The sequence below is a fragment of the Scheffersomyces stipitis genome, chromosome 1, assembly GCF_000209165.1.
Source record: "Scheffersomyces stipitis CBS 6054 chromosome 1, whole genome shotgun sequence".
NCBI classification, from domain to species: Eukaryota; Fungi; Ascomycota; class Pichiomycetes; order Serinales; family Debaryomycetaceae; genus Scheffersomyces; species Scheffersomyces stipitis.
In genome coordinates this window covers 2375359-2399218 of record NC_009068.1, presented here as the reverse complement: position 1 = coordinate 2399218, position 23860 = coordinate 2375359, and the positions used below count along the sequence as shown (strand labels likewise).

Genomic DNA, 23860 nt, shown 5'->3' with positions numbered 1-23860 from the left:
GTCTGAACTTTCATAGCAGCCATTAATAGAAGGGATAGTTTCACCTAGCAAGTTTTAATTCTTAAGCCTTAATAAGTAAAGGCACAATATACAGTATCAAGATCCAAACAGTATTTAGAGATCCTTGTAAACCATGGAGTAAAGCAACTGCTAATTTCTACATTTTATTGATAGATGGAGTTCTTATCGTTCAGAGAATATAGACGTCAATTTCACTACAATTTTCATCATAATCAGTGCCACAAATTGAGTTATCTACTGTTGAAATGCTCAACTAAAAGAGGCTATCCATTCTATTGCTGACCAGTGGCCTGCTCAAGAACAAGATGTAACTCTAAAATACGGCGACAAGTCCAGGTTGTTTAACGAAACAAGGAAATCTCTCCTTACTGGATATCAGCCAGTTTTGGTTCTCTCTGAGTACTTTTATTGGCACTGATAGCGGTGTCTACGGTGATTTGGCTCGCTGCTTCGGCCCTACCCATAGAAGAAACCCCGAGAATTGGCACAATTGGAAGTACCTGCCTCTGTTGGACACCATTAGTATCAACCATGAATATGACAGCGGTGACCACATACAATCATAACAATTATATCTATAGAACTACTCAATACTTGTAATACGTTGCGGCATGGATGTGAGCAATACGTTGGCCCCAATCATAACCTGCATATATTCGCGTTGACGTGTTTGTTGAAAAGTTCACCAAATGAAAAACCATAAATGATTCTTAATCCTCTTCAATAGTTGCACAAGAATGGCTGAAGAAACGGGAGAGCCTCCGGTTACGGAGCAGATAAGAATCTCGGTGTTTACGCCGTTGATCTACGTGGCGATTTTGTTGGGGGTCTTCATCGTTTTTTCCATACGTTACAGAAGAAACAGATTGAACAAGTTAGTTAGCATTGAGCCTATCTTTCCCGACAACCAGCCAGCCAAAATATACGAGTCATTGAAGCAGCTGGCAGCTGATCCCAATGTAGCCAAAGAAAATAAGCCTCACGACAAAGTTTTGAAGGCTGCTTTATTGAGAAGAGGGGCCGAAGCTATCAGAAGATCCATGAAGTTGAAAGAAAACGAGCCTATTTTCAACAAGTTGTACGAGGATGGATTGATTGGTGACGACGTTTACAAGCAGTTTCAAATCCAGGCCAAATTGCAAGAGATTGAGTTGAAGGAAATTGTACAGGAGTGTGAAACCTACAAGAAGGGCTGGGTCCAGACTTTCTTCCCTACTGTTCAGGAGATTTGTTTCAACGAAGCATTGAGAAGAAGACTTCTGGCTATTGACTCCAGATCTGAAGAATATGCGAAGTTGTGGGAGTATTTGGTGGATCAATCAGAGCAGCCAGTCATCAAACCGGCTCCAAAGCGTGTTACGAAGGAAGTAGTGAAGGAAGAAAAGAAGGAAGAAGCAAAAGAAGAAGTAAAGGAAGAAAAGAAGGAGACTGAAGAAGAGGCCGAAGATGATGAAGAAGGAGAAGCCGAGGAGGAAGAGCTGACTCAGGAAAAGGGTTCGGCTAAGAAGTCCAAGAAGAAGAAGGGCGGAAAGGGCAAGAAGAAGTGATAGTCATTCATAGAGCAGTATAATAATATATAATACAGAATTTTAAAGACGATGAAACTGATGTCTTCGAGAAAGAGAATTCAGTACATATGTTCTGAAATACAACTGAAATTCCAATAAAATATAGTATAAAGATGATTTCAAGTTCAGAATCGGCCAATTTTGCTTTTTAGCTTATGTCGCTACCGTTATCTAAGCTGAGAATCATCATCTGTGAACACCATTCAAGAGTAGATGTTGGTTTCAACAGAAAATAAATTAAGGAATAGACGTGCCGAAGCTTTAGAGGACGTGCCTTCATGTACGAAATCTTCAGCGTGTTCCAGGATTAGTACCCGATTAGCCAGTTATAGATTCAGGGCTCCCAGTCGCAGGAACACGGCAGGTGTGAATTTCTGGAGACGTGTCGTGATAGACCCAAACGGCGGTATAGACAAAACAGCGTAGTGTGATGGAGGGTTCAATAGAGAATAGATCACGTTATGGACCATCTTGAAGCAGAATAAAGAACGATAAGAAGAGCAAAAGTTGTGCAAAAACAAAAGACCACATAATTGTATGATTATACGATTCTAATATGCTTCCGTGAAAGTCAAGACCACAAGCCATAGGAATAACAGAAATAATCAATATGGTAGGAATTAGACCAAAACAAAAAACTAGCAATTCGATCCACAGCTGTTTGTTTACACTCGAGTTGCAGCCATATAGGACGTAGAAATAGTATTTATAGTCGAAAATCCTCTTCCGTGATACTTCTGCTTCTTTATTCTACTGAACCACTACAGTCTTCATTATCACCAGATCATTTCGACAGACTCTGTAGTATTTTCACTTACAGTCAGCTCACTCTGCCAGTATACTCTCCTCCAGTATAATCCTAGTATCTCCTGGGGATTTCTTTCAGTCTATTACCCATCTCGTGCACTTCACCAGTCGTGCAAAGCTGTTGTTGATTGCATTCTGTGATTCTGCATCCACACTCACTCGCACTGGCTCTCAACTGTCATTCTGTACGATTTTCTGTTCAGTCTGGTTCTCGTACTGAGCTGAATTCTCACTATTTTGATTCCCACTACTGAATTCTCGCTAATTCTCACCACCTCGCCAGAATTATTTGCTGAGTTTTTATTGCGAATCATTTATTTCATTTACTTGAATAAATCCACTTACCTCTAATTTTCAGTTCTTTCACCAACCATTCATTTCCAAGTCAATTGACCATGTTGCCCAGAGCACAGCCCAACTCGGCTCGACCCCAACAGCGACCACCGCAGCCAACATCTCAGCAGGGCCATTATCCAGTTAGGACAATGCTCAATCCTGTTGTCGCCAGAACCAACCCTAACACGAGCCAAAACACACAAAATAGCCAGAATCATCAACAAACTAATCAACAGCAAGCACGTCGTCCTCTGGCGCAAAATCTAGATGCTCAACGCCAACGTAGACTCGTAGCGGATAAACTAATCCACGATTGCTATTCCAAAATGCTCGTACTGAAGGATGGCAGGAAATTCCCAGAGACGTCGTATCAGACCCATATCCACATAGCAGAGTTTTCATCATATCCTTCGCTGCCACCTCCTTCAAATCTTCCCCCAAATAAGATCGGCACGGTGAAGAATCGTATTCTCGCCATTTGTGTCAAGTACTCGGGAAGAGTTCTTCTCCAGAAAGGAAAGTATAATGAAGCAAAGAACGTATACCAGATCGGGAGAACTTGGGATATGGACGAATTGAAGGCCATACGTCGTACATCTGAAACTAGTTTCATCCTCACGCTTAACAAAGACTACTATTGGCAAACAGACGAAGGTGTAGAAAGGTTGTGGAAATTCTCACGGGCTTTGACATCTTACTACGGAGGGTTTATGGGAAGATATCCAGAATTGCACGGTTTTTCACTTCTGGACTTCAAACTTGCTCCAACAGCTACGAAAAAGCAGTTGACAGGAAGTCCCCTGAAACCTCTTGAAGCTTCTAGTAGCGATGTTGTACTTAATGATCTGGCTCCAGATGCATCAAGAGCAGAAAATCACACCAAGGATGTCTCTATTCCACCTCCACCTCCTCAGCATCAACAGGATTTGTCGCCTGATTTCTACAAGGACTTTGACTTCACTTCCAACGGAAAGTTGCCGGCCAAGCCGATGATGGTGATGCAAGTGGACAGGCCTTCGTTTTCGTCACAGTCTTCACTTCCGATTTCGGATAAAAGACAATCTTCAGAAAATGTTAACTCTCCTTCGAGCAACTACAATAAAACACCAACAAGTAACATGAACAAGTTCAACGCTATAAATGAGGACTTGAACAAATCAACTCCAGATACATCTAGATACTCTAACAATTCAGGTAACCATCCATACCAACAGAGGTCACCTCTCAATAACATGAGCACTACAAGCGATATCGTCAACAATGATTCACAGAGCTTTGTTTTTGAGCCTAAAGAGCAGTATTCGCCAGACAAATTGCATGAGTATGCCAAACAGGCACGAGAAACTTCGCCATTAAGAAACTTCAAGCCCATTCCGGAGCATGAGGTCGTAGAACACCGTAATTTTTCAGAGCCACTTGAGACCGTAGCAGCATTGGGAATGCAACTCCAGGACCATTTGGAAGCTGAAAATTTACCCAGCGTTGAAAATTCTAAGACGGAGTCTGAAATCATTCAAAATTTTGCAGAGCGTATCCCAGAGCATCCAGGGATTGCTTCATCCGCAAAGTCTCCAGATTTCGGAATTGAAGAAATCACTGATGAAAGCGATAGCGAGAACTTCAAAGGCGCTTCAAAAAAGGATCCTATTGAGACCGAACCTATAGATAAGGGACTTGGACTCTCTGAACTCTCCCAGCCTCCTAATGGAGAATATCACACAAGTACTATCAACTCGTCGATTCAAGAGATAGAAAACATGCTTGACTCTCATATTAGTAAGAGTAAAGAAGATGCCAATTTATCTGTAGATGAATCAGCCAATTTGGGTCAGATTGATCCAGATATTTCAGCCAGGAATATCACCCAATCGCTGATAGACGATACATTAGAGTCGAACCAAAAGTATTCTTTTGATGAAGGGACAATGTATACTCACGACACGCTTCAGTCAGAACCTGGACTCAATATCGTCAAGAAAGATGGGGAAAAGTTGGAGAAGGATCCTGAAGTTGAGGAGTTGTTTGATGATTTGAAATGGTCAATTACGGACGATAGCGATTCACTTATCAAGAAGTTGACCAGAGAGCTTAACAACGTAAAACAGCAGAACGTCAGAGAGTTGATTGGTTTGAATTTTGGCAGCAGCAACGTTTCGAAAGATGTAGGCACTTCCATCAATGAGGTAGAGAATTTGAGCCACATCTTCAAAAAGATGGAGATTGACTTCAAATTCTTGTCGCTGGAAGTAGACACAATTGAGAACAACTCACAGGGTCTACAAGTAAAGTCAATCAACAGAAAGTTGTTGTACAACGACTTGAGAGGTATCTTGTCAAAAGTGAGTGTTAACAGTGACGATTTGAGAATTATCGAGGGATTCACTGAATTCGACAGGTTGAACAAGTTGGAGAATTTGGAATTAGCCTTGCTTGATTTGTTCAACGCTTTAAGTACAATCAAACATGATCCGACAGAAGACGACTTTTATTTGAGTTCCATGAGAGCGTTGAAGCAATTTGACGCTACGTACGAAAGAGTCACATCGAGTTTTATCAAGAACTTCATCTTTTTTGCGAAGTCTCAATTCAAGATGTTGATTGAACAAGCTTCATCTGATTTAATTAGATTCAAACCTCATATTCTATTACGTGAATTGAACAATATGTTGATCTACACTGGTATTACTTACTTTGTGAAAGAGTGTGGAGCCATAGAATTCCAGGAATTGAACCAGTTCTTCAACGCGTTGATCAGCAACTTCTTAGAGAGTCTCATCAAAAGCAAATTAAAGCGCATTAACTATAGCAATAACTCCAACAGTACTGCTTCGAATGGGCTATCTCAAGTTTTGGATGAAAACCATTTGAGAAAGTCAAGAACGTTGAGATTATCGAGAAAGAGATTCGGATTAAATATGGAAGAATCTGATGACCATAAACAACAAGCTCATCTTGAAAACGTGAGAAAGTACTCCAAGAACTCCAATGAGATCGAAGACCCGAAGGCTGTTGTGGCTATCATTGATGAATCCAAAGATCTTATTTCCATTATCCAGTTTTTCGTTGGAACATTTTTTCATTACGACAGAGACACTTTTGATTACGACGAGTTCATGAAGGTTCATCCTTATAGTGAACGTAGAAGAATGATCGATGATTTCCCATCGTTAAACGTCGAGACTTTGAACGATAACAAGAACTATTCAACCAATGAATTGATTGGCAATATGACTACTATTTTCGGTAACTTCATCAATATCTTTATGAAGAGGGTCAATCCAGTTGAATTGAACATTCCATTGATTTTGATCTATTTAGAAACGGTGTCCAATAGTACTCAATCGACCAACCAGGAGTTCCTTTTGTTTAACTTCTTAAAGAAGTCTATTGAAAAGTACAAGAATACATGGACTAAGTTCATTGAAGGACAAATCGAGCTTTTGAACAATTCTCTTGTTGTTGCCAAGAGCGGAGTGCTACCATCGGTGAAGAATGTGAATCAGTTGTTATTGATCACAGAATCTTCGTTGGAGAATAACCGTGAAATCAGAAACACGTCGGTCAGATCAATGGTTGATTTGTCATATAAGCAAATCACTGAGGCATTGATTCATTTGTTCATGAGAGATGATCCATTGTTGAAGAACAACGATTTGGACGATAAAGAAAGGGAATACAGAAATGTCAGCATTATCCAGAACATCTACTATATTTTGGAACAGTTAGATTCCGTCAATAACGGCACCTCGTCTACAAGAGATATGAACGCTAGATTGGAGACTGTGTTCAAGAAGGTTGAAGATACATATTTCCAGAAGTTGTTAACGAAGAATATTGGCAAATTGATTGAGTTTGTCAATAACTATGAAGCTCTCGATAAGTTGAACAGACCGAAGAAGTACAACAAGAAGTATGTCAAATCTCTTTTGGCCAGCTACACTCAGAAGGAAGTGAGCTTGAAGGTACACGAAATCTATAAGAAGTTGGAAAAGCACTATGTCACAGGCAGCGATATGTTTGAAAAGGATCTTGTTGAGAAACTCTGGGAAGATATGGAGAACTCTACAGTAAACTATTTCACTAGATTGAACAAGATCTTGAGAAATGATTTTGACAGAGATATCGAGTACAACATCGGCAAACAAGAGATCCATTCCATCTTTAAGTCTATACATTAGCATATGTAATATAGGAATTACTAAGGACACTCACATCGTATAGACATGCACCAGCGTAAATCCAATGGTAGATATCTGGCTTCTGGTTCCTTAGGTGTGAATTACAAACGAACCATTACATTGCCGGTGAAGACGTTTAATGACCGATAACACAGCCTGATGGTAAGTGCGTTCTACTTTGCGTGATAAGGTGGTTCATGCCCCTCACTGAGATAGGCTGTGTACATCAAATTATGCCACTCGAATAGTTGGCTTTCAGTAAAGCTGGGGCGACTAGAATATAAACTGGTGGAAGTCCATAGTATAAACAAATGAACTCTATTATCAAGATCAGTTTTATCTACTAATTTAGAATGTTTAATTATCAAGATAATTTGCAAGATCATCCATTGTTTTCACCATTTGTTATCAACCTCATTCTATGGGCCTTACTTCTCCTGATGCTCTTTGTACTCGTATCAGTGATTGTACTTGTCTTCAAATTAATCACTAGTCTTGTTCGTGGCGGTCGAGATAACGGTGGCAGTCTAGGCAAGTACAGCAAGGTTGGGTAATGCAAAGACAATAGAAATAAAGGTTCAGTATCTGTCAATTGGACGATTGTTTGGGTATTAGTATGGCTCAACATACATACTCTTCTATAAGGGGCTCAGTGAATCACAAGTAAACTATGTGAACTTTTCTAACGGAATTGAATAGCAATATGTATTTACTGTGGAATCCAATTAAGAAGCGATTCTGTACTGCCCCATAGCCATAGTAACACTAGATTATTTCTACACAATATATTTCATTTTCGTATCACCAATGTGTGGCTGGAGAGTATCTCCGGTTTGCCATGAATTGCAAAACATAAATCAGTGTAATTAGTATATATTCAGAAGTGATTAGTAAGCTCAGTTTGACAGATACTACGCAATCGCCAGCAGGGGGTATTTAAGTACTAGAATAGATTGGGTAATGGTTTCCGTGTAGCCACACTTATTGCGAAATCGCTATCAACTATGGCTGCGAATTTATCTATTTAACGAGAGTTGTTCCCAACAGAACATACGGTATCTAGCAGAAATAGAATCAATATACACTATTGTAAGAGACAAATATGGCTCCATCTGTTCAAGTCCAGCAAGTGGACACCTCCGCAGACTCTATCACTGAGAGTGTTAAGAAGATCGCTTTAGGCGTTGGAAGGACTGGTGATGGAACTTCCAACTTCAAGGGAGGATTTGCCGATTCCTCCGTAGACAAGCTTCCAGAGCCTACCAGAAAAAGATTCGAAAAGTACGGAATCGACATTTCTCGTGGTTACCCTGAAAGACCTCCTACTGAGGAGATTCCGGTTTTCATTGACGACGCTACTGCCATCAGAAACACACCTTGGGAGTTTATTGACAGAGGTTCCAAGGCCGATCCGGAGAAGAAGGCATTGTTGGGGGCTGCTAAGGAAGTTAAACATTTGACAAAGCACATTGGTACTGAGATTGTAGGTTTGCAATTGAGCGAACTCACGGACCAACAGAGAGATGAATTGGCCCTCTTGATTGCCGAGAGAGTCGTAGTCTTCTTCAGAGATCAGGATTTGTCTCCACAGAAACAGTTCGAATTGGGCGAATACTTCGGCAAAGTTGAAGTTCATCCTCAACAGGTTCACGTTCCTGGCATTCGTGGTATTACGGTCATCTGGCCTGAGCTTTTTAAGAAATTTGGTCCTATCACCTTCAGAAAGACTTTGAACCATTTCACCTCGAGGTGGCACACTGACTTGGTTCACGAATTGCAACCTCCAGGGATCACTCATTTGCACAATGATACCATTCCTGAAGTTGGGGGAGACACCGTTTGGGCTTCTGGTTATGCCGCTTACGACAAGCTTTCTCCAGCTTTGCAAGAATTCCTTGATGGGAAGAAGGCTGTATACTTCTCTGCTAACAAGTACGTTGATCGTGAGAACCCATTGAAGGGTACTGTTCACATTGAAAGGGAACACCCAATCATCAGAACCCATCCTGTTACCGGCTGGAAGTCCTTGTATGTCAACCGTGCTATGACCAGCAGAATTGTAGGTTTAGAGCCAGGTGAATCAAAGGTCATCTTAGAGTATTTGTTTGATGTCTTTGAAAAGAACTTGGACATCCAGGTCAGGTTCAACTGGAAGCCATCCCAGCCAGGCTTGGGTACTTCTGCTCTTTGGGATAACAGAATCAGTCAGCATTTTGCTGTTCTTGATTACGAGGGCCAAGAACCAAGACACGGTACGAGAGTAAGTTCATTGGCTGAGGTTCCTTTCTACGATGCCGAATCCAAGTCTCAGAGAGAAGCTTTGGGATTGTCCTTAGATTAGTTTAGACCCATACTATGCCAAAACGAACTATGAAGTATACAGAATTGTTGAATACAGCTAGACACTCAGTAAGTTCAGTATAGATTTGATATTGTCACATCTTAGAGGTTGTCCAGACCAAAAGATGTAGTAGCTAAAGTAAATTCTTGCCGACTGGTTTTCTCAATTTTGCAACTAATTAATCTACAGGAATATGGAACAACTTCGGATTATGAAGATGAATACCGTCCATAATCTAAATGGACGCCACAGGTACGGCCGTTCAAAAATGTAGCATAATTGGAATTGTAGTCCACCACAGCATTACTATAAGGTTCCCGTTAAAAGCACATACGATGCTACAACTTATTAGGAAACCGTCCCGTCCGCTTCTGTCTCAATAATAAGCTGCGGTAAGCGGAGAAACTGACAAATCCAGATAACGGATTAATATTCCCCACAAAAAATAAGGCTCTATACCAAATGCCATAGATACCCAAATGGGAGGTGGTCGTGTTAAAGTGCCTTGATTATTATCAGACACTAATTTATCGGGATTGAGTTTCGCCTCACCAACTAAAAAGTAAGCAGATCTCCCAACTTCCACAAGTACTCCCCCAAACGGCGTTGGGGTACTCAATGTAGCTACTGTCCCTTGAATATCTATACTGCTATACGATGTCGTAATCAAGTTCTCAATCTTCAACAGCTGAGAAACGTATGTTTCTTTTCATATATTTTCATAGACTCGTATTTTGCAGATCGGATCGATTCAGAGCCGATGTGCAAAAGATCATCGATCGATACTATTCCGTCGTAAATGATTAAGATATTGTGCATCACAAGATTAGTAATTATCAAATAGTTTTCTTAGCAATCTGTCGTATCACAGTCGTTGACTCTTTTACTCTGTTCATAGTTAGGAATCTCCAACCTAGTAGTATGCCCCACGACCATAGTAGTCTTTAGGCTTTTCCTGGATTACGTCATTGAACACCAGTGGCTGGTATGGCTTGATGTCTGATACAGGGATCTTGTTACCCAAGGGCCATTTAGAATCCTTACTGATGTCTTGCCAGTTGACTATGGTGTCAAATTTGAGGGTGTTGTTCTCTTTCTCAAGCTTCAAGTTCAAATGTATTAACTGATCAAATAGATATGAAATGTCATTGAGAACCACTCCTGATTTGTCGTTAAAAAGCGACTTATTGATATTCAAGGTCGAGACTGAATCGAGCTTGTTCAATAAATGCTCATTCTTCTTGGTCGCTATCTTAGACTTGAGCTTGTCGGCAAGCTTCTTGCTGTTTGTATCGATATTCTTGCTTTGCAAGTTGAGTAAACTGAAATGTACTAAGCCAATGGCGTTACCTAATTTGTCCTTTTGGTAATTTTCTACAGCTAGAAATAAACCAGCATAAGCACTAGCGTACTTTTCCATAAGATCTAAATAGTCCTGCCAATTCTTATAGTTTAAGCCGATATCCGGGAATGATTCTAGTTCTACCAAAAGACTCTTCAGATTCTTGATTTCATTTAGAACGAATATCGCTACTCTTGATAAAGTACCATTGTTAGTCATGGCAAATGAGCCAGATTCTCTGAAGGAATTGCGGTTGACCCATGACGATTTACAAAGAATGGACAACTGGAAGTTGATCTCACTGATCTTGTGAATGAAAGTAAAGATGGCTCCATTAAAGCGTGTACGAGCTATACTGTTCACCTGAATACCAAATAAAGTGTACGAAATAGCTTTCTTGTAGAAATTGACTACCTGCTTCCACTTTTCATTTATTTCTGGACTTGAACTATTGCCAGACTCATCGTCTATGAGCTCATTTGTCAACTCAGATCCTATCTTGATGTAAACAAAGGCAATAGCTACCAATACAAGTTGTATTTCGTTTTCGAGAGTCCATTGCCCGTTAGTGGTGGTTACCTTTTCAGTAGATGGTATTGCTTTGAAGACTTTGTTGAGTTTATTGAGTTTGAGTTTTTCGTTGTTGTGGGAGATGTCAGACTTCTCTTTGCCAACGGCTTGTTTAACATTCGACCAGGGAATTTCCGAGGTATTTACAACCATTGTTTTAGACGCATAACTTACTATGTGGTCCAATTCAGAACGACCACTCTCGTTCAGTATGTAACTGAAGATTTCCTCGAGATAGCGATCCAAATTGTCGGCAAAACGAATGGAATCGTGGTAACTTGCCAAAGTTGGAACGGCTAAAGCAGATCTTGTAGCTAGTAAAGAAGGATTGAGCTTAGAAGCTGTTTTGAATGCTGTAGGTAGTGGTGGAGTATTTGGAAGCACTATCATGGCAACTGTCTAGATAGAAAGGAAACAATTAGAAGCACAATTTAGAATATTGAAATCAGAATAAATATTTGATTCCATACAGCTATACTAATAAATTACTATACACTAATAATCCCCAGAAATTTCAGGCCACAACGCGCACCAATATTTTTCCACCTTGTCTTTCCATGAGACTGTTAAATCCAAGCCTTCTTCTAGAAGCCAGAACGAACAACAAAGAGCGTGATAAAGAAGAACTCCTGATATCCACATATCCACTATAAATATACACATAGATCTACCTTTAGTTCATATTCGTTACTTTTCCATTCTTTTGATTCAAGATGGCCCCTCCGCCCAACCTCTACAAGTATGGAATTGTCATAGACTCAGGCTCGTCAGGCTCCAGAATCCAAGTCTACCGCTGGGAAGATCCCAGCAAGACCCAGTCAATGCACAAGAAGGACAAGGCACTCTTAACGTCGCCACCCAAGATCGAACGAGACAAGAAGTGGTCTATGAAGATTAGTCCTGGTATCTCATCTTATGGGAAACTGAAAAATTTCAAGAAGATATGGCCAGATCACTATGCAAAGTTAATGAAGTTTGCTGAAGAAGTAATTCCCCAACAAAGTATCCAAGATACCCCTGTCTACGTGTTGTCAACGGCCGGAATGCGGCTTTTGCCAGAAAAAGTCCAGAAGCAGATTTTGAAGGAAACCTGTTCCAGCATTAGGGAACACACCAAGTTCGTAGTAGAAGATTGCAAAGATGCTGTTCAGACCATAGACGGAGAAACCGAAGGTATTTATGGGTGGTTGGCTCTCAATTATCTTATGGGCCAATTCAATAGTTATGATACTTCGAAACAATTGCACGAGTCAATTGGCTTTATGGATATGGGAGGAGCATCGACTCAGATTGCATTTGTTCCGTCCTCTGCAGCCGAGATTGAGGCACACAACGATGACTTGTCCAAAGTGACATTACGTAATGTAGACGGGACCACCCAGGAGTGGAACGTATTTGTGGAAACCTGGTTAGGTTTTGGAGCTAATGAAGCCAGAAGAAGATATTTGAATCAGTTGATTGCGGTTTCTTCTATTGGTTCAGACGAAGTGCCAGATTACGTTGACGATGCCTGTTTACCCAAAGGTGCAGAAGTGACGCACTCTTTCGAGGGCAAGAACTACAAGTTTAAGGGCGTAGGCAACTACGAGACGTGTTCGAAGTCTATATACCCTTTGCTCTTGAAGAACAAACCTTGCAAGGATGACCCATGTTTGTTTAACGGAATCCATGGGCCTCGTTTGAACTTCGAGAAGGACAAATTTGTTGGGGTTTCAGAATACTGGTACACTGCCAATGATATCTTCCAAAGTGGTGGAGAATACAACTACCATGGGTTCAACGAGAAGGTTCGCGGCTACTGTGAAAGCGACTGGAAGACCATCTTGAAGAACTCCAAAAAGGGCCACTACTCCAATTTAGACCCCGACAAGTTCTTGAAGGATGCCTGTTTCAAGGCCAACTGGGTTATGAATGTCTTGCACGAGGGCTTTGATCTTCCCAGATTAGCCGTAGATGTCGAGGACAAGGGAGAAACAACTGAAATGAAGGAAACTGAGCAAGTTCACGTTCCTTTCAAATCAGCTGATTCTGTTAATGGCGATGAGTTGTCTTGGACTTTAGGTAAGATTTTACAAGTAGCTTCTTCCCAGATCAAAGCAGCTGAAGAGGATAGTCCTCAGATAGGTGTTTATCCCAGTGAGATTTCGGGAAAGCAATTCGTTCCTGGTGGCAGCTTAAGTCCGGGAATCTATTATGAAAACGACAGCGATGACGAAGACGAAAACATGCATAGCGTATACTCGATTGTAATTGTTCTCTTGCTTTTCTTCTTTGTCTATCATTTTGGCCGCTCTCATTTTGCCAAGTGGGGGTACAAGGTAAGAAAACTCCATATCCCCATTCCTTTGAAGAGAGCATACAATACTGCCGCATCTAAGGTACCCATTATCAACAGGTTCATTTATGCCCATCGAGGCTACGGCGACTTTGAGAGTCAGAATGAGACCAATATGAGTTTGGAAGAAGGGGGTATGTCCAGAATGGCTTCTAATGACAGGATGGCTTCTGTTCTTCGAACCAGGTCCGCAATCAACCTAAATGATAATGCAGATATTGGAAATGAAGCACCAGCATCGATCAGTCCACCCCTCAAAGGAAGCAAGAGCTTCAACAACTTCATGAACAAGCCGTTTGTGGTTCCTATGCGAAATACACAGCAAATTTATCAACTTGGTGATAATTCTAGCCGAGACTCGTTGCATCGGATCCCCAGTAACAGTTCGCTCAGTAGGGGAAAGGGAAATACTTAGACTTATATATCAGAAAAAATATATTAGATTTCGCAGCCATTTCTACGGCTCCAAAATATAGACAATATCATTTTTTTGTAACCATAGCTAATACAAGCGTGATTATATTCTATTAAACCCTAAGCTTACACTATCTTTAGTTATGAAGCCATCTCTATTGCTCTTGCTTATCGCTGCCCATATTCATTTGACAAGCGCCCTTCCCTTACCAGAAACCAAGCTGTTTGAAATTCAGATCACAGGAAAAGATATAAAAGACGCTGGAGCATATGTAATCCACAAGCTGTCTGAAGTAAAGAACAACGTCAAGACAATCGTCAAGCAAAAGCTTATAGATCGTCTCCTTTCAAAAGAACTCGAAAACTACACCCCAGAACATCCTCAAGAAGAAAAGAGCGATGAGCTCGCTTCAGTGGTATTACCACCAAAACCTGGCATAGTATCCAAAGTCATCAATGGTGATAAAGACACAGAACAAGGGAACTGTTTTGAAGGGGATTGTCCTTCTGAAGAAGAAGAAGGGGAGCCTGAAACTGAGCATGTTGGTTACCAGAAGCCATCTACAATTAAGAACTACACTAAAGATTTAGGAGCTCATGGGTACTACAAAATGTGAAATAATTTCAATCCTATCTATACCTAATATAATGCTTTTGATACTTTCCTTACATTTTGATATTTTCATGCCTATTTTAATTGTTTATATGTTAGTCAATGAAGAGATATAACAATCTTGGAATACTATTGGTTTATGTAGGCATTGTAGAAATTGGAAAAAATACACACTTTCAAAAAAAAAATCTGGGGATTTTGACTTTCGAAATTATTTGTAACATTATATATCTATTGAGCTTAAGTCAGTTGTTGAAACTTCCAAGTAAGCTTCCAACACGATTGCTAATGCTTCGTATTTAATACTCGGTAGTTAATCCTGTTCCCAGTTGTGCACTCCATAGTTAACCAACTCATCGGCTTGTGTGCAGACCTTCAAAAAATTTAGTCGTTTCTATAATTTTTTCACTTTCTACATTTAACCAGAACCACCCTTCTATTTGAAATCAGCCACTTTTAAACAGCAAGTCAGTATGAGAGTGAAGAAGCCAACATCTAAAAGAGTCTCGACTCGTATGAGAGAAGGGATCAAGAAGAAGGCTGCTGCTCAACAGAGAAAAAACAGAAAGCATGCTAAGAAGGACGTCACCTGGAAATCTAGAAACAAGAAGGATCCAGGAATTCCAGCCTCTTTCCCTTACAAGGACAAGATTATCAGCGAATTGGAAGACAACAGAAGAATAGAAAAGGAAAAGAGAGAAGCCTTGAAGTTGCAGAGACAGATGGAAAGAGAGGCTGCCCTTGCCAGAGGAGAAATTGTAGATGATGACGAGATGGACCAAGACGAAGACGAAGGGGAAGAAGGAGGGTTGGCTGCACTTTTGGAGTCTGCTCAAAGCGCTGCTAAGGCTTATGATGGAGAAGATGATGTTGAAGACGATAATGGTATGGATGAAGACGATGATGAAGAATACGAAATTGAAATCGAACAAGACGAAGATGACGAAGACAACTCTGAGGTGGAAAAATCTCGTAAGGCCTTTGACAAGATCTTCAAAACTGTCGTAGAAGCCTCAGATGTCATCTTATATGTCTTGGATGCCAGAGATCCAGAAGCTACTCGTTCCAAGAAGGTTGAACAAGCCGTCTTACAGAACCCAGGTAAGAGATTGATTCTTGTATTGAACAAGGTTGATTTAATTCCAACGGAAGCTTTGAACCAGTGGTTGAACTTCCTTAAGTCTTCTTTTCCAACAGTTCCAGTCAAAGCATCTCCAGGAGCTTCTAACTCTACAACCTTCAATAAGAACTTGACTTCTACTATGACAGCCAACTCCCTTTTGCAAGCATTAAAGAGCTATGCAGCCAAGTCTAACTTGAAGAGATCCATAGTTGTAGGTGTTATTGGATATCCTAACGTTGGTAAGTCTTCCATTATTAATGCATTAACTAACAGGCATGGCAACAACTCCAAGGCATGTCCAGTTGGTAACCAGGCAGGTGTTACTACCTCTATGAGACAAGTCAAGATCGACAACAAGTTGAAGATCTTGGACTCCCCCGGTATAGTTTTCCCTGACGAAGTAGCTAACTCCAAGAAGTTGTCCAAGAGTCAGCAAGAAGCTAAATTAGCATTGCTATCTGCCATTCCACCAAAGCAAATAATAGACCCAGTTCCAGCCATTCAGATGCTTCTTAAGAAGCTTTCCAAAGACAATGAAATGGCTGAAGGCTTAAAAAATTATTACCAGTTGCCCGCTTTACCCTCTGCGGATTTGAATGAGTTCACGAAGCAATTTTTGATTCACGTGGCTAGATCCAGAGGAAGATTAGGCAAGGGTGGTATTCCTAACTTGGAGTCCGCTGGTATGGCTGTTCTTAACGATTGGAGAGATGGTAGAATCATTGGTTGGACCTTGCCAAAGGCTTCGAAGAGTGCCAGTGAAGCTGCTGATGCTGCTAATATTGACGGCCCAAAGAGTTCATTGAGAGGAGAAAAAGAACCTCCCAAGGTTGAACAGACCACTGTTGTTACCGCATGGGCCAAGGAATTCGACCTTGATGGTTTGTTGGGTGACAATTTCGGTTTACAAAACTAAGGGCATACCTATAGAAACTTTGTATATTAGATACTCTATAATGAATAGCATTAAAACTGATGGAATCAAATCTGAAATCCTGAACGGATATCAGTATCATCTTATTCAACTATATATTATCGGTTACCGCACCGCCAGAACATACACAGTTTTATAAAGAAAGGCTTACTTCTTAGAGAGAGTGGTGTAGAAGTCCTCGTTTTGGTGAACAACCCAGGTGCGAACCAAAAGAGCCAAGTTTTCAGCCAAGTGAATTTTTGGCTCCCAACCGAAAGTCTTCTTCGCAAGTTCATTGCTACAGCGAACATTGGTGTCAAACAGTTCAAGGAGGGGATTTTCCTCGAATGTTGGGTGACCAGTAAAGTTTATCGTGCCTTTAAAACCCAACTCATCAGCTCCGGCTACAATAATAGATGGGACATTAACTGTTTCACTGATAACATCAAAAATTGGAGACTTGATTACTGCAGAGTTAGCAGAATCAAACTTCTCAACAGCGAGGAAGATGAGTTGGGCTAAGTCCTCGTTGTGGATAAAGCCACTCGTCAATTCTTCTCTGAGAGGAATGGTAACAGTAGAATCACCTGCTAAGACAGAACCTAAGACTTGGCCAAACATGACGCCCCAAATGTCTGCCTTGCCTCCAAACAAGATTCCTGGTCTGATGATGATACTTGGAATGATATCTTTTAAAGAAAGAATCTTCTCTTCCAAAGCAACTCTGTACTTGACCAAGGATCCAACCTTTTCAATTACAGGCTTGTCCGCTTCAGTAACTTTCTCGGACGAGTCACCGTGAACCCAGATACCACTGATGTAAATGAAATTGACCTTGAATTTCTTTTCCGTGACAATGGATTGCAACTTCTCAAGGATGTCAGCAGTAGAAGTGGGAGTTCCAGTGAAGTCAATCACGGTGTGGATTTCGTGAGTGACAATTTCATCAAGGTAATCTGGCTTTTCGCCAGTTCCAATAATTGGAATCAACTCATCTTTAGCCAAGAAAACGGCTTTGGCTTCGGACCTGGCAAGTCCATAGACCAAGTAATTGTTACGACGAAGAGCTAAAGCAGCCTGATGTCCAATGTAACCAGTAGCACCGACTAATAAGACCTTGTTTTGAGTAGACATAGTTAAGTTTGACGAAAGATAAGTTGTTGGTTATCTAGAAGATTGTGTTGAGTGATGGAAGAATGATCTAAGGCTCAATTAGGAGCAAATGTACATGTATTTATATTGCGGGAATTGCAATCACAGCTTGAACAATGCGTCTTATCTTCCAGTTATATCCGAGAAAATGTATACTATAATAAAGCATTGTTAGTGTCATCAAGATAGTGTACCCGTTTCGAAGAGGAAAAACATAGTTGAATTTGGAGTTGGTGAGATTCCGGTGTTTATCTCTATTAGGCTAAATACCGTTGCTAGTTTCCCAATGAGGGATAACACCGTACCAACCGTTTAGAATAAACTCCGTTTCCTAACCCTAAAACCTAGTCGACGGGTCTTTACTAAAGTTCCGATCCGCTTATGGTATGATTCGTAATAACTGCCATGGAGGGATTTCCTGTTTGATATTGTTGAGTCAAATCAACGCAGACGATACTAAGCTGAAAGTGCTTGTGTGACAAACTTTACTAAAGCTGAATCACGAGACCAGCATGGATTGAAGAAATTACTAAGAGTCCACGAAAGAGCAGGTTAACGAGTACGATCTAGCTGTTGCTCTTTATTGACACCATTCTCTATAGCTGTGGCGAAGCTGGGTACAGTCTTGAGGTTGTTGATTATGCTCAAGTTTTGTAAGACAAATTCGTCATGAGTGTTAAGTAGTTGTTCTAGGGGGGTTGATAATCGTTTGATAGACTGACTAAGCAACTTGTATGGGTCCGATGGTTCTGTAGTTGGCATTATGTAATCAGGTATGAGGATTCAGGTTGGAGATGTAGATTGGATAAGTTGTATGAATTTAGTAGATGCCTTCGGAAGTTTCAGTTTTAGGATTAATGAATTTTGTCTTTGTATTTATTGATGCATTTAGAGAAGAGCCGCACACACTGTAAAAATCCTTAACTATGGAGATCGCTAAATAGTGAGAGAAGTGTAAGCGCGTTGTTTTGGTGATGCGCGCTAAGTTTCTCAGCCATATAATTTTCACTATTAGCTTCTTACTAACTACCGTTGGAACGATTTGGTATTAAACTATCTATTAAGAAAACATCTTCAAGGCAAAAAGTTCTACTTGTCTTATTGCAGAGTTGGCATCTCTCAAAACTTCATCATAATAAGCTTTATATTCCCTGTTCAAAACTTCCCATTTGATCTTCTCATTCATATATTAGGAATTGAAGATACATTCGTTACAGCTCGATTCGACTACTTCGTATGTCTGAGAGATGCCTATAGACAGCGATGATAATGTCTTTGATGATGACGATGATTTCATCGAATTGCTCCAAGACTCTTCAAACCAGACAAGCAATGTGACAAATGAAATCGCTACCGATAGCACCAATAGTACCAATACTCGTCTTGTAGTTCCTAATAATCGTCTTCTTGAAGAAATTCCCGTTCCTAAACGAATACTCGGTCCAACTCATCACAAGATTGACTACGGTAACTTGGATAAATATGTCTATCCCTCAAACTTCGAAGTTCGAGATTATCAATTCAACATTGTGCAAAGAGCCTTTTACCATAATCTTCTTGTGGCTCTTCCAACTGGTTTGGGAAAGACTTTTATTGCATCCACGGTTATGTTGAACTTTCTCCGGTGGTTTCCGGAATCAAAGATGATTTTTGTGGCACCCACAAAGCCTTTGGTTGCACAGCAAATCAAAGCTTGCTGTTCTATCACGGGTATTCCTAGCTCCAAAGTAGCTATTCTTCTAGATAAAACGAGAAAGAATAGAGGCGAGATTTGGGATGAAAAGCAGGTCTTTTTCACAACACCACAAGTTGTTGAAAACGATTTGGCCTCTGGTTTAGTGGATCCCAAGACAATAGCACTTCTAGTTATCGATGAAGCTCATCGTGCAAAAGGGAACTATGCCTACAACAATATTGTCAAGTTCATGGATAGATTTACCAACTCCTATAGAATTTTAGCATTGACGGCTACTCCAGCTTCAGATGTAGATGGAGTCCAAGAAATCATCGACAACTTGAACATATCTAAGGTGGAGGTACGTTCTGAAGAAAGTATTGATATCATCAAGTATATGAAGAGGAAACGTATCATCCGACGAAACATATATCAATCTGATGAGATCAAGGAATGTATTGATTTACTATGTACTGCAATTGCTCCAGTATTAAAAGTAGCAAATGGGAAAGGAATACTAGAAATTACAGACCCTCTGAGAATCAACTTCTTCCAATGTATGGATGCTTCACGTAAAATCGTAGCTAATCCCACAATTCCTGAGGGCACAAAGTGGTCCAATTTCTTTACATTGCAATTGTTGGGAGTTGTCGGACAATGCTTCCGAAGACTAAATGTATATGGATTACGTTCTTTCTTCAGTTACTTCAATGAGAAGTATACAGAGTTTATGGCTAAGCATAGCAAGAAGAAATCATCGAACAAGTTAAACGCCGATTTCTACTTCAGTGAGCCAATCAAACAATTAATGAAAAGAATAAGGACAATGATAGACGATCCTAAAGTCTTCAGTCATCCTAAAATAGAAGCCATGATGGAAGAGTTAGATGAGTTCTTCACTATTAACAACGCCACTGACTCGAAAGTAATTATCTTTACAGAATTCAGAGAATCTGCTCTTGAGATTGTTCGGTTTATCGAGAAGGTAGGCAAGAATTTGAAACCACACATATTTATTGGACAAGCCAAAGAAAGAGACAAATTTGACGAGTCAAATTTTGGCAAAAAAAGTAAAGGTAAAAGAGTTGGCAAGAAACAACAAGATGATTCAAAGTCGAGCTCTGAAAATGCTCAAATTAACGGTATGAATCAGAAACTTCAGAAAGAAATCATTAAGAATTTTAAACAAGGAACGTATAACATTTTGGTGGCAACTTCTATTGGTGAAGAAGGCTTGGATATTGGAGAAGTTGATTTGATCATCTGCTATGACTCTACTAGCTCACCTATAAAAAATATTCAAAGGATGGGAAGAACTGGACGTAAACGTGATGGTAAAGTAGTTCTCCTTTTTTCTAGTAACGAAGAATCCAAATTTGACAAAGCTATGAACGGTTACGAGTATATTCAGCAACATATCATGAAGGGACAACTTATCGATTTAAAAGAACAGAATAGAATGATTCCTAAAGACTGGGAACCAAAGGTGGAAATGAGGTTCATAGAAATCCCTGAAGAAAACCATGAGCTACAGGTGGTAGATGATGAAGATGAAATCATCAGAATTGCTACTCAGTATATGATGGGAGGTAAACTGAAAAAGAAGAAAGCAGCAGCAAGCAAAAAAGGCAAAACAAAAGAAAAACGAGCCAAGCAGTTTTTCATGCCTGATAATGTAGAGATTGGTTTCAGAAGTGTAACCAGCATGGTAAGGGCAGTTGGATCTAGTAAGTCCTTGGAAGAAGAAAAGAAGGAAGAAAAAGTAAGGGATGTGTTAGATAGAATAGTAGATTCCGATAGTGACGAAGAAATTCCACTCGGTTCAATACCTATACCAAGAAGTGAAGTGATTGCGCATAAACAATCCACCACAGATGAACAATTACTTGAAAGAGATTGCCAATCTGGTTCTAATATTTCAGATCGTACACTTGACCAACACCATTCAGCGAGCGAAGAGAGGGGCATTAATTCTAACTTCAGTCATGAAAGTAACCTTCCTACTCCTCCTGAAAATTCTCCACCAAAAAGAAAGCTGATTGTACTAGAAGAGGCACGCATTGCAAAAAAGAAACACAAGAAAAGTTTGGGAATTCGAAAGCCGACAATACGTCCTCCCAGCATCATAGACCAATTGAAGAAGCAGAAAAGCAAAATTATACGTCCTGACTCAGCAAATGAAACTATTTGTCTCGACGAAGACGACATACTTCTTCCGGAATATACAGTCACAGGCTTCTATGAGACTTCAGCGTCTAAGAATGAAAATCCAACAGATGAAATACTGCAGGAGAATATTACTGAAAAAGAGGTAACAGTCCAAGAAGATAGAAGAGAAATAGAACACGATGATGACAGTGAGATTTTTGATGATGGGTTAGACGAACAATTGGCAATGATAGATGATATGAATACAACTAAATCATTTGTGGAGCCCACAAGAATAGATTTTAAAGATGAAGTATTCAAGAATGACTTCGATGAACATGAAGGATTCTTGAACAACGATGAGCTTATGGAACTTCATACCTCGTATTTCACAGCCATAGATCCTATGGACAAGGTATTTTATTATGATCCCTCATCGAGTGTTCATGTTGACGGAGCCAATCGGGAATACGCTTTCTATGGTAAGATTGGCCACAGCAAACGGCTGCAAGTTTTAATTGGACTACAGAAAAGAGCTCATGAAATGGCTGCAAAATCCAAACAAAGCAAGACTGCTACACCCAGCGAGCCTGAAACATTCCAGAATTATCTTGATTCGGACTTTATAGCATTACAATAATGACTAGATGTAAATCTCTGATGAACACCTATTTATGAATATATAATACCTAAAATCATTGATAATCAAATCACTAAAGGAATGAAAAATAGATTTGGTAGCGCTCGAATAAAAGTTACCCGGACACAGTCATCAACAGTATTTAAGCATCGAGACTTCCTTCAAAATGGTTCACCATTTTCATTTCGTGAACTTGTTCTCCATCTTTATGCAGGGGCATTACGTGTATCAGTGAGGATTCGTCCGAGATCATGTTTTTGCTGGTTGAAAACTATAACCTGACAGCTTCTTAGTGATCTAGCCTTGTGCTATGAATGCTAAGGGAATTTTTGGAGAACTATCATTTGAAAAATGTAAAAATTGAATACCAGTCCATGTAAAAGTATTGGCACTTCCTTGAAGGTCTATAGTTTTATGGAGATTGGTGATGTGCAAGTTTGTGTTCAATATTGCTACGTCAACGACTCAGTGAGTTCATTGACATTGAAGTAGAGATTGGATCTGAACTGTTTGCGGTGCCTCATGCCTCGCTCTGTCCCATCTGTATGTGAAGGGATATTGAGCTGGATACATCCTCAAGCTGTATTAGATTATAACTAAGTTTGTAAGGGGCCATAGAGATTGGTGTAAACCATGAGGATTTTTTTTGAGTGCGATTACACCAAGGTGAAAGCTGGATGGTGGAATTGTAATTACAAATCCTGACAATGTAGAGTAAGTTGTAATTTTTCAAGTAATGATGTCTGATAGATTCGAGGCAATGTTCATATAAAATCTCTATTCTTTGTATAACTTTGCCTATTCTTTGAATATTGCATCTATTACATCTGCCGTATCTATTGCACTCACTGTGTCCTGGTATGCATAAGTGTCTTTCTCTAGTCTGTCAAATCTTTATTCTGTATGTTTCTTGTTCATTGCACTTCTAATATGCTTCTCTTAACTATGTGAGAGAGAGTCGCAGTCTGAAAAAATTTCAGATCTTCAAAACAAGTTAAAGACAATATTAATACTCATTAGACTAAATAAGTGGTTCTTATTGATTTATTTCTGCATCTTTCTTTATCGTATATCAGCTTCCCTAACGTTTTCAAATGTTCAAGAAGTTTACTAAAGAAGACGTTCATTCTCGCTCCAACATCAAGTCTTCAGCCCAGAGAGGCTTGAAGACCAAGTTTGTAGACCAGTTCGAAGACTTGGAACCTGTCATAGACAACATCATACCGAAGAAATCCCAAGCCATCTTGATCAAGTGTGAAGATAAAATCCAATTGTACTCTGTTGAAAACGAAGTAGTTTTGTTCCAGCACTTCGACGACTTGATCCCTACTCTCAAGATTGTTCATAAATACCCTCAATGCTTCCCAAGAGTCCAAGTCGACCGTGGAGCCATCAAGTTTGTATTGTCTGGTGCCAATATCATGTGTCCCGGTTTGACTAGTGCTGGTGCCAAATTGCCTGAAGAGAATTTAGAAGTCGATACCATAGTAACCATCTATGCTGAAGGTAAGGAAAACGCTTTGGCTGTAGGCAAATTGGTGATGAGCACTGATGAAATCAAATCCAAGAACAAGGGTATTGGTATTGAGCTTTTGCATTACTTGGGTGACGGTTTATGGACTCTTTCTGAGTGATTAGATAGTTTAATGTCAAGTCTTCATTATTCTAAGTCATCTCTATATAG

The 23860-nt window shown here is 40.1% G+C and overlaps 10 protein-coding genes across 10 annotated transcripts; 8 read left to right on the top strand and 2 right to left on the bottom strand. All coding sequences in view use genetic code 12, as the record gives it.

The window, feature by feature from the left end:
* Positions 1–758: 758 nt before the first annotated feature.
* Positions 759–1340, top strand: PICST_40066 (predicted protein; the record flags this gene model as incomplete). The annotated part of the gene is made up of 1 exon (XM_001386997.1): positions 759–1340. A coding segment is annotated over one exon (582 nt), but the record flags the coding sequence as incomplete, so codon positions are not given.
* Positions 1341–2791: 1451 nt separating this feature from the next.
* Positions 2792–6936, top strand: PICST_81254 (predicted protein; the record flags this gene model as incomplete). Its single annotated transcript, XM_001386996.1, has 2 exons — positions 2792–2872; positions 2945–6936. The coding sequence occupies 2 exons, from the start codon at positions 2792–2794 to the stop codon at positions 6908–6910; spliced, it is 4047 nt and encodes a 1348-aa protein (XP_001387033.2).
* A 1076-nt stretch (positions 6937–8012) lies between these two features.
* PICST_28893 (oxidoreductase activity) lies at positions 8013–9251 on the top strand (the record flags this gene model as incomplete). Its single annotated transcript, XM_001386995.1, has 1 exon — positions 8013–9251. The coding sequence occupies one exon, from the start codon at positions 8013–8015 to the stop codon at positions 9249–9251; it is 1239 nt and encodes a 412-aa protein (XP_001387032.1).
* A 913-nt stretch (positions 9252–10164) lies between these two features.
* On the bottom strand, positions 10165–11553 carry PICST_28892 (predicted protein; the record flags this gene model as incomplete). The annotated part of the gene is made up of 2 exons (XM_001386759.1): positions 10165–11253; positions 11281–11553. 2 exons carry the CDS (start codon positions 11551–11553, stop codon positions 10165–10167), a joined length of 1362 nt encoding a protein of 453 aa, XP_001386796.2.
* A 211-nt stretch (positions 11554–11764) lies between these two features.
* YND1 (Yeast Nucleoside Diphosphatase) lies at positions 11765–13987 on the top strand. The gene has a single exon (XM_001386994.1). It carries the CDS (start codon positions 11877–11879, stop codon positions 13911–13913), a length of 2037 nt encoding a protein of 678 aa, XP_001387031.2. The 5' UTR covers positions 11765–11876; the 3' UTR covers positions 13914–13987.
* Positions 13988–14055: 68 nt separating this feature from the next.
* Positions 14056–14529, top strand: PICST_28890 (predicted protein; the record flags this gene model as incomplete). Its single annotated transcript, XM_001386993.1, has 1 exon — positions 14056–14529. One exon carries the CDS (start codon positions 14056–14058, stop codon positions 14527–14529), a length of 474 nt encoding a protein of 157 aa, XP_001387030.2.
* Positions 14530–14998: 469 nt separating this feature from the next.
* On the top strand, positions 14999–16564 carry PICST_28889 (predicted protein; the record flags this gene model as incomplete). The annotated part of the gene is made up of 1 exon (XM_001386992.1): positions 14999–16564. The coding sequence occupies one exon, from the start codon at positions 14999–15001 to the stop codon at positions 16562–16564; it is 1566 nt and encodes a 521-aa protein (XP_001387029.1).
* A 165-nt stretch (positions 16565–16729) lies between these two features.
* PICST_28888 (predicted protein) lies at positions 16730–17695 on the bottom strand (the record flags this gene model as incomplete). Its single annotated transcript, XM_001386758.1, has 1 exon — positions 16730–17695. The coding sequence occupies one exon, from the start codon at positions 17693–17695 to the stop codon at positions 16730–16732; it is 966 nt and encodes a 321-aa protein (XP_001386795.2).
* Positions 17696–19149: 1454 nt separating this feature from the next.
* On the top strand, positions 19150–22038 carry PICST_53391 (predicted protein; the record flags this gene model as incomplete). The annotated part of the gene is made up of 2 exons (XM_001386991.1): positions 19150–21615; positions 21682–22038. Coding segments are annotated over 2 exons (2823 nt in total), but the record flags the coding sequence as incomplete, so codon positions are not given.
* A 1232-nt stretch (positions 22039–23270) lies between these two features.
* PICST_53664 (predicted protein) lies at positions 23271–23810 on the top strand (the record flags this gene model as incomplete). Its single annotated transcript, XM_001386990.1, has 1 exon — positions 23271–23810. One exon carries the CDS (start codon positions 23271–23273, stop codon positions 23808–23810), a length of 540 nt encoding a protein of 179 aa, XP_001387027.1.
* Between the last annotated feature and the right edge of the window lie 50 nt (positions 23811–23860).